The 10,413-nt window shown below is 42.2% G+C and overlaps 1 protein-coding gene across 2 annotated transcripts in view; it reads right to left on the bottom strand.

The window, feature by feature from the left end:
• COG2 (component of oligomeric golgi complex 2) overlaps nt 1–7,335 on the bottom strand; it is a 29,361-nt gene extending 22,026 nt beyond the window's left edge. For both annotated transcript variants that reach the window (XM_075412070.1, XM_075412071.1), the window contains exons 1-7: nt 7,141–7,335; nt 6,375–6,536; nt 5,549–5,614; nt 4,539–4,619; nt 3,791–3,894; nt 2,141–2,249; nt 192–371 (exon numbers count right to left, since the gene is read on the bottom strand). In XM_075412070.1, the coding sequence (XP_075268185.1) occupies nt 192–371; nt 2,141–2,249; nt 3,791–3,894; nt 4,539–4,619; nt 5,549–5,614; nt 6,375–6,536; nt 7,141–7,212 (774 nt within the window). In that variant the 5' untranslated portion in view covers nt 7,213–7,335. The remainder of the gene's footprint in view (nt 1–191; nt 372–2,140; nt 2,250–3,790; nt 3,895–4,538; nt 4,620–5,548; nt 5,615–6,374; nt 6,537–7,140) is intronic.
• Nucleotides 7,336–10,413: the final 3,078 nt, after the last annotated feature.

A 10,413-nucleotide genomic window follows, 5' to 3' on the forward strand; every position in this document is an offset into this window, starting at 1 on the left:
GACAGAGAACTCCTCTACCCTTTTTTCTTAAACAGCAACAACAAACAAAATGACATTGTGTTGGAGCTGAGTTCTCCTGCTCTCTCCACAAAGGCATTTTGAAGCTGCTAAACAAAGCTGGAGGTTAACAGGAAAAATAAGCATGTTTGCAAATCAGTTAACTTTCTTAGGATTCTTGATTTTAATCTTACCTCATCTATATAAGGTTTTACAAGCACTTGACCAACTAATGCCTCTGCATCTCGCGTTTTGTCAATTGTTGCATAGGTGCGAAGACAGTGACGTATTATGTCAACATTGGAAGTCTGAAGGCCTTCCAAGAGCAGCCCTTCCAGAGACTGCTGCAACATAGCTGTTATTCCAGCTATACGCTGTGAAGAGAAACAAAATATAGTAACAAAAAAACAAAAGCAAGACCTTGCCATCGCTGCTGAACAAAACTCTTCCAGAATTCAGCTTTCCATTTTCATCTGAAAGGTGCACAAGTTTCGCTAACTGTCAGCATTAAATGAACATTAACACAAGCTTAATGGGTTAATGACACTATTTAACACAGTATTTATTATAAGGTTAAAAGACAATTGTTTTCCTCTATATGTTCTAAGTTATGTGGTAACTTATCTAAGCTCCCCTTCATCCTGAAGAAACAGGTCCATACTTGTTCCTTGTCCAACTGAACCACTATGTGTGACGTTACAGAAAAGCTTGACAGTAAATCACCAGGGATAACAACTGTGGCGTTTACCCCGCACTGTAAAAAAATGAAAACGAGAGCGTGTTCCCAGCACTATTTATCAAATTACTGCAAACCAAAGACATCGAGTGACACTGGCAAAAAAAAAAAAAAGGCAAAAAAAACCCAACACGTGGCATGCCATTAGATTCCTTCCAGCTTCTGCCAAACAGCTGCTTCAGTCACCATATATTCTCCCATTTGCTAAAACCATTTTTCCTCATCTCCTGCAACATCTCTTCCACTAGATCCCACTCATTGCTACACTACCTGCAGATACACTCCTGGCCCAAAACGGTCCCTTACAACTCTGTATTCAAAGCAAGTTCAGCAACACACACTAATTCAATCACAGTCGAACTACCAATTTAACAAGTCAAATTTTTTCTCTGGCCTTTTGCATGCTGTATTGTGCCCATTCATCCTAAAATGATTCTTTAACTAGCCACAGAATTTGTTCTGAACATGCAAAGCCCATAACCTAATTGCTGACCATAATCTGATGACCCTTAGCAACAAGACAGAAGCCCTGGCAAGCATTATTAAGGAAGCCACACGACAAAGTAATAAAGGTTCTCCCACCGTAACTACTACCACGTTGCCCACCCTTCTGTTGCTATCCATGTTCAATAACTCAGCGGCCACAACAGTTTTGTAAACTACCCACGAATCAACACCGTACCATGGAAGCCTTTAGCCGAAACATCTTTGCATTGCCAGTAGACATAAGTAGCAAAAAACTGGAACTATGAACTAGCTCACTAGCTCAAAAGCCATCACGAATGTCAGCTCCATGCTAAACAGCTTAAAGCGTTACCCTGTCTCCATATTCACATTATTCATACTATCTACCTTTAACCACCAGTCTTCATCTATTTCCTCTATCCAATGAACAGACAGAAGAAAAAACCTGTCAATTCATTTTTTACAGTAGACAGTTATTACAAACAGGATATTAGGGAGATTAGCCTACCAGCCAAAACAGTCACAGCTGGGCAACAGATTTCACCAAGAGACAAAGCTGAATACATCCCAGCCAGCCACTCTGTAGGCACATTCCATTTATATTCTGGTCTGTACACTGCAACTAACAAAACCAACATAAATCTCTAGAATTAGACCTCAGCGTCAGCAAGCAGACAAACTGCAAGACACATCAGGCTGACAAAAACGTCTGTCATATTTCCTACTCTTATTCTACATAATTTATCCTGAAGAAGTTCGCAAACAAAGTGTAAACCCTCAGAAGAAGCAATACTTCTAGTCATGATAAAAATGATCTCTCGAAACTCATTTCTCCCCACAAACTAATTCAGTAAAACTCTGCAGTAAGAGGCATTTGTCTTTCAATTACATCAGTTTTGCTTGATCCTACAAGCGTTAAGCTGGTTATCATGCAATACTTACTGGTCTCACTTTGTCCAAAAGGGGCATTCCTTTGCTTTGTACTGCATGAAATTGCAGTTGATTAAATTCTGTGGCAATTCTCTCTAAAACCTGTCCAGTTAAAAGTGGGCTAGAAAAGAGATGATACAAAATGAGAATACACAGTTGGATCCTTTCAAATCAACTCACTTTCATCTGCAGCAGATAGATAACACTCTCCCCCAATTTTTGTGGTTTAATCTAAATATTTGGAATTCTGATAGTTACTACTACAATTATTGCAATCATGCAATAGTAATCTGGAACAGACTACATGATTAGAGTTGTTTTGGAGCTACTAAGACATGAAGCAGTTGAAGCAGAAGCTGAAAGGAACATAAGCAGGTGCCTCAGCAGCATGAAGCACTGTTTTCTACATGGCAGTGCTGCTTACTGTCACACAGTAAGGCAGGCTTACAGCTCGTATTACCGTAAGTGCTCGTCACCATCCGGATTTGTTCCTTCTTTCCCGTCATTTGGTAAAACTAATGACAGCTATCTCTACAGGAACAGTCACAGGATCACAGAATGCTTTGGGTTGGGAGGGACCTTCAGAGGCCATCCAGCCCAACCCCCTGCAGTGAGCAGGGACATCTTCAACTGGGTCAGGCTGCTCAGAGCCCCGTCCAACCTGGCCTGGAATGTTTCCAGGGATGGGGCATCGACCACCTCTCTGGGCAACCTGGGCCAGTGCCTCATTATATCCGGTCTAAATCTGCCCTCTTTTAGTTTAAAACCATTACTCCTTGTCCTACCCTTCTCAGGTCTATATAATTAGCCAAACTTTCAGCCACCGGAGTACAATCTTGCTTCAAAACATGATTCTGTAAAGTGCCTCACCCTGACTGAAAACAGTTCCATGTGCTTTGTCCCTCTAGGCAACAACCTATTCTTCTGTCTGCCTCCCTCTACTCACTCCCATGTGATCCAGTGAACTAAACTGAAGAGACAGTCTCACATTCAAACAGGTTCATGAAACTGTCTTATTCTTGCAGCGTAATTTGCACTGGCATTCCAGTCAATTATCTCAAGCACGTAGCTGGTACATCAGTTCCAAAACTGGCTGAAAGACATCTTCCATGTCTCAGAAAAGGCAGAGGGAGAAGACACTTTCCACAGAGTTGTTAAAAACCCAAAAACTTATGAGTTTGACTGGAACTTGTCACAAACTTTCCTTCTACCAGAATGCAGAAGCGTGTGGCTTGCCTGCCTCAGACTATCCTTGCAGCAGTCCTTTCTGTTATACGTATGCAGGGAAAACAAGAAAAGCTATCTCCCATTTCACTTCCAAACGATACTGAAATAAACTCTACTGTAGAAAGTATTTCAGACATGACAGGACCCGTGACTTCCAAGAAAAAAAAAAATAATTATTGCATGCAAACTTCAAAAAGCACACGTTTACTGAGAGCACTACGAGTGTTTCAGAACTTTGGAGGCAGAGTTACGCATTCTGTGAATTACTAGTTTGCAGAAGACTAAGCCTGAGAAAGCACTAAAATAACAGTCACCTCTTCCATCAGAGTTACATCTGTAAAGATATATCCTAACTTATGTAAACACATCTACATCGATACCATGAAATTAAGCTAGTCCTATCAATTACAAATAAAACCTAATATTTACATTTACCTGTTTCCCTCTAATGAGGACAATTCTTTAGTGCCTTGGGAATGCAGAATCTTCTCAATTTTCTCAACAGACTGAATAACATGAATAAGTCTCAGGACACACATCTGTAATTAAAGAAAGTTTTTTCATCTCTGACCCCAATCCCAATTTACATTACCTAACAACCCTGAAGACGTTTTGGATGGTTTTTTTCATTTTGATTTGGTTTTGGGGTTGTTTATTTTTTGGTGGTGTTGAGTTCTCTCCCTCCATCTTAATACCTGAGTCATGTCTCAATTAAAGTACTGCTCACCTTCGTCCATAAAACCCTACAAACAATGTTTGTCACATATGTAGAGCAGCTGTTTTTATGCCTGATTTTTACCAAGTTAAGCACAAAAGACAAATGTTAGTTCCTCCCCCTCATATAGAAATTAGACAGATGTATTTCAATTACATTCATAATAAGCAAGTTTATACACCACTACAAGCAAAAACATGAGTAACTATAATTGAAAAAAGCCAACCAAACCAAACATAGATGTTTTTGGCAAATAAAGTAAAATAAAGATTATGATCAACTAGACATCGTAAAAATTAAGTCTGTCAACCAAAACTTCAATCTTTATTTTTCACAAGTGCAAAATACTGCACAGTGTGCATCTAGGCAGCCTAAAACTTTTAACATTTCATTTTCTCTGGGTTAATGGCACAAAGAAAAGTTGCCTTAATGAGGATTTTTTCCAAAGTAATAATTTGTCTGTTGTACCTTTTTTCTTCTAATATCCTGCTGTTTATTCATTCGGTCATCTACTGCTCGAATTCCTTCACTGACACATGACTTCAGACTCTGTGAGAGAGAAAGTCAGTATGAAAAGTTGGCTTCCCACTTCAGGCTTGCAAAACATTAACTCAAAAAACTAAACTCAAAACAGAAAACAGATGAATACGAAAAAAGGACAAATAAAAGCTACAGTACATCAATTGCCCTCTAAGTGAAAAAAAAACAGAAATAAGACTAAATAACTGAAAGTATAGCCTGCTCCTAAAGCACTGCCACCACACATCATTTTTTCAAGCAGAAGCGTTCTTTCAGTCCCTTACAGAAATCAAAACACCTTTCACCCAGAAATAAGCAATAAAACCAATATGATTTTATGTCTTGAAACTAAAGTTATAAATCAGATTTAAGTAACATTTTTCACACAATAAATATTTCTCTATGCTGTGAACTGATTTTTAGACATCAAGGCTAAGATATTTTGAAGGCACATTTATGCAGCAAACTTCCCTTTGAATCAGCTGCCAACATGAACAAAAATTGCCCTTTACTAAATACCAAGTCCCTGTGGAAGAGTCAGAGTAAGACCAATCTTCAAGAGCGTCATTTTTTATGGTTAAACCACAGGACAGAGCAAAAAAGTCCTCAGTGGGCCTGTGTTGTATCTGATTTATTTACTACTATCTTTAAGTTACTTAAATATTAAAACAGCTCAATACTTCACCATATACTTGTCTTGCAAGAGCCCATCCATTCCATTCATTTATCACATTAAAGAAATCATTTATCTCTGTTAAAATGGACTATAGAAAACGTACATTTACTGCCACTACAATGGCTTGAAAACACAATGCCCCTCCTACTACTGCTCTAACAAGTCAATTTTCAAAGAGAAGTTTATCATAATAATTATTAACATGAATAAAAGACATTCTATACATCATACGAAACTGAGCTGAATTTTACCAAGCTGTGTCTAATGATTGTTTTGAGCATACCATAACTTCTTCCCTTAACTGTCCCAAGGGTACCGAAAGCTGATTAAGGGCCTTGTCCATGCCAACCTAAAGAAATTACCATAAAAACATTTATGACTTTTTTGATAAGTTCATAAATTGCTGACAAAGCCTACCATTTTACAGATAATAAAAGAGAACTGAGAAATAATACTTCTCTTTATAGTCTCCAGTTTTAAGTGCAATGCAGAAATACATTACCTCAAACACAGGGATAAAGATACCAGCTTGTCACCCAAAGCCAAAAATGAAAGAAAACTTCCATCTGTGGAAGGTTTTCTTCCAATAAAAATATTCAATCTCACTCTCTGAACCTATATAATTGGAATCTGGATGAAGTGGAGTAAAAGAGCAGGATACACAGTGAACAAGACATTGTAATATGAAAATGATTAAAATTTTCAGTCAAGATACACTGACTGTATAGTAAATTTAAAGATTCCTGAAAGAATCCCTCAGAATGGCCTTACTTGTATCTTTGCTATTCAGTTTTAACGATTTGATTACTTCAATTTTACAACTACTAGCAGTTCTAAAAGTTTGCCTTGAGTCTAATTTCCTAATGAATTGATTTTTTTAAGACAAAAAGCATATATCCAAAACACTTATTATGGGCCAACAGCCTGTACTGTAACTATATTCTACAATAACAGTCTCTCAGTTTCTCTCAGTGCAAGGGGTCACAGTTTAAGATGCCTCAAAACTAATAATGCCAAAATACAAGCCACATACTTCTCACCCAAAACAATAAAAATCACACAAGAACATGTTAAGTCTGAACTACGTAGTACAACTCAGTAAGACTTACTAGATTTGTTGAGAGATTGACAAAATCTGCGTAGTCCTTATTTATGAGTTCCACCATGGCAGTTTTAAGGAGTTTGTAATAGAGCTCCAGATCCTCCCTGAGCTCTTCCAACTGAACACGTTTCCTGCAGTCTGATACGAAGTGATCGACATCAAAATCCGGCTGAAAATGAAACAGGAAAGAGAGAAGGATGTAAATAAAATGTACAAACCAGGAACGCACCCCACCCCCAAAATAAAGTATTCCACCTGCCAGCGAGCTGACCAAACTGAAGTACTGGGGGGCAAAAAGGCTACTTAACAGTGTTGCTTCCAATGTTGCAAAGTCTTGGCCTTTAACTTTAGAAGCACTCAATGTTGTGAGTCAGGGCACTGAAAGACTAACTCTGCAAAGCACCAGGTTGTACATCCCCTGCATACACTTAAACAAACAAACAAAAAGCCCCAAACTAACGTCGAAATACAGTATTAAGAATTATTTTTAGCTCTCCAAGCCATGAGGCCTGAACGCGGGTTATCAGCCCAGCTGCAGCTCGGCTCCGAAGGACGCAGAGCACCACCGGGAGCAGGTTCTCTTCTCCGGAGGCCTCCGCCCGGGGGAAAAGCCGTGGCGGAGCTCCAAGCCGCCGACCGAGGCTCCGGGCCCCTCTCACCGCCCGGGGAACCCGCCACTCCCCTCCTCAGGAGGCCTCCCCCCCACACCCTCCGGCACCCCGGGCCCACAGCGCCCTCCCGCAGCCCGCCCGCCTCAGCAGCCCCCCGTCCACCTTCATGAACTCGTCCTTGTCAAAGCAGAGGTTCTCGGGGCCCCGCGGTAGGTTCACCTTCTTCGCCTCCATGGCCGACCCCGGCCCGCCGGGCCCAAGGCGGAGACAGGGCAGGGGAGGGGAAGGGAGGGGAGCGCAGGGCCCGCGGCCACCGCGACACCTCCCCCGCCAGCGCGGCGCCGCCGGGGCGCCACAGAGCGTGCGGCAAGAGAGGCGTACCGGCCGCCGCAGCGCCCCCTGGAGGGCTCCGAGCGGCCCTGCAGGCGGCAATGTGGGGGGAGTGGCGTGGAGCTCAAAATGGCGGGGGGGGGGGGGGGGGGAATGTGCGGCAGCGGCCTTTAAAGCTGCAGAGAACGACTTGGGGGTACTGGTGGGGTGAAAAGCTGGACGTGAGCTACCAGTATGTGCTGGCAGCCCAGCAGGCCAGCTATGCCCCGGGCTGCGTCCCCAGCAGCGTGGGCACAGGGCGAGGGAGGGGATTCTGCCCCTCTGCCCCGCTCTGCTGAGATCCCCCCAGGAGTCCTGTGCCCAGCTCTGGAGACTTCAGCCCTCAGCCTTTCACCCACGGGTTGTGATTTTTAGTATTATAATGTATTATCATGAAGAGTAGGTTACTTTCGGACACTACTTCTTTGCTAAAACCAGCTAAAACCAGCTAAGCGCTAACAAGTAGTCGTCTCAGGGTGTCCCTATCTCTTCAAGGAGAGTTTCCTTGATTTAAAGGTAACACGACCTCTTCTTCTAAGTAAAAACAACAAACTCCTATTATTCTAATCACACAAGGGCCTGTATGTGGAACACTGGCTCTTTCAATTACGCTAGGGCCTTTATGATAACAGGAGAAAGTCCTGTGGTTCCTCCTTTATGGCCTCAAGTTGCATCAGGGGAGGTTTAGTTTGGAGATTAGGAAAAATGTCTTTACTGCAAGAGTGGTCAGGCATCGGAACAGGCTGCCCAGGGCAGTGGTGGAGTCCCCATCCCTGAAGGGGTTCAAAAAACGTGTGGATGTGGCACTTCGGGACATGGTTTAGCAGGCATGGTGGGGTTGGGTTGACGGTTGGACTTGACGGTCTTAGAGGTCTTTTCCAACCTTAATTATTCTATGATTCTCCCACCCTGTGAGGTCTGGGGAGCTGGGCTGTGCTGCTGGAGTGGGTGCCTGGTGTCCCGTGGCAGGCCCCCAGCATGGAAACTAGATCTGGTCACTTACAGCTGCAGGGCCCGGCCATCAGCGGAGCACCCACAGCCAGCAGCCCAGGGCTGTGTCCTCCTGGGGTTTGGGTATCGCTAGGGGTGGAGACCCCGCAGCGTCTCTGGGTGAGCTGTGCCAGCATCTCACCACTCTTAACAGCCAAAAAAAGCCTTTGCTTATGTTTAAATTTATTGCAGATTGTGCCCATGTACTCCTGAGTAAGAGGAATCGACTCAGAGCATAATTTGCCTCCTCCATACTTCTGCATTTCAGCAGGCTCTTCTGTTAGGCTTGCTTCCTTCAAAATCTTTCCTTCAAGGTCTCTTCTGGCTTAGCGAAGACGAATTTAGCTCTAAAAAGCCTCCCTGCTGTGACTTGCGTTTCTGTTTGCTGCCTCAGGATGGAAGACAGCAAGCGATCTCATTCCTTGCACGTACATTTTATGGATTTAATTTTGTCTCGGTGAGCTCAAACGAGGGGCGAGCCCAGCGCCTTACCAAGCAGTTGGCAGGGCGCATCTGCTGTAGCTCTGCTCATTGCTCTATGGGCAAGGGCACAGAAGACTCCCCGCGCCCAAAGGATGTGGGTTCAGTGGTGCTGATTGCCCCTGCTTGCTTTCACCCTGTCCCTTTGGAAAACTCTTCAAGACTGACAGGTTTCTCCATGTCCAACCCTCTCAGAGATGCAAATGCTGGCAGGCATGGTTTATAGCCATCACGTGTTGTCAGCTGAAGAGCAGAAAAGATAAACACCCACCATGTAAATCCACGCTGGCACTTTTTTTGCAATAGCTATGACTATGTGCATCATATCAAAAAGATTTTCTTATGTCATGATATTTAAAGATCTACATTCCAGTACAGGAACAAAGCCACATTACTGCTCAGCTGTCAATTTAATGAGCTAGATGCTTGAAATTAAAATTCTAACTGGTTTTCAATGTTAACTGCTTAACAAAGGAGTTACACCTACATTTTTTAAGGTCTTATGTACTAGCTTACACAAAACTTGCTCTAAAAAGACCTACTGTTGCCATTTACATTTTGTTTACAAAGCTGTAACTGCGAAGTTCCTTGAGGAAATAAAAAGTATGCTTCCACTTGAATTTATTTATTGATGAGCTCTTTATGCTCTTCATATTTATTGATGTCATTGCAAATTAAATATGAAGCAAGCGGAATTTAATGATTTGGCAATGGAAACTGCAACATAGCAATTCCACTAAGTTAACAGTAGAACCAGAATTAGGACTTGTGGGTTATTTCCACACTCTGTCCCTGAACACCATCTTAACCTGGGGCAGTGGTGCACAAAGTAACGTTTCTCCAAGGCAGAGGAGGCTAGCAAAGCAGTGAGGGAAACAGCCGTACCAGACAGTCATACGAAGGTCTCTTTACTTCCATATTTTTTGTGCTAGGATTTCTTAGATAATTTCTACTACAAGCCCCTTCATTCATTTCCTAACTCTTGTCACCATCATTCCAAGATTTCCAGGAACTAGAAAACATGCTTTTAAATTCTTTTTCCCATCATCCTTTCACAGCCACGAAGATATGACACTTAGTAATTTCTTGTGAAAACTGTAATCACTGTTTTATCTGCAGTTTTTGGATAACATACCATTAATGGACCATTAGATGAATGAAGAGAAAGCATCTAAAAGTCTGTCTCAGTATTATTGCTATTATCTCAATAGAGGTGATGTAGGTGCCAGAGAGTAGAAGAGCTACTTTTAGCTCTTGTGTGGGTGCTGAATTTTAAAGATTCCAATATCCCTTTTTATTCTCAAATAAAAAACATTTCAAGGGATGCATAATGATATGACAAATGACGTTTACTGTAATTGTATTATCATTTTCCTGAAGGCTGCCAATGACTAATCCGCTATCTTGGAAACTTCCTGTATATATTAGTGAAATTGGGAAGGAAAACAGCTGGGGTTACCTTCCACCACATTCTTAAGATTTCTCCCTGGTTTTATTATTTTAAAAAGCTGCTGAAGGCATTGCATACAATTTATGATGAAGGAGAGAAGTGTGACAGTGTGCAACACGCAGGGACAGAGATGCTACAGTTGATTT

This window comes from Opisthocomus hoazin, chromosome 2, assembly GCF_030867145.1.
Source record: "Opisthocomus hoazin isolate bOpiHoa1 chromosome 2, bOpiHoa1.hap1, whole genome shotgun sequence".
Taxonomy (NCBI): Eukaryota; Metazoa; Chordata; class Aves; order Opisthocomiformes; family Opisthocomidae; genus Opisthocomus; species Opisthocomus hoazin.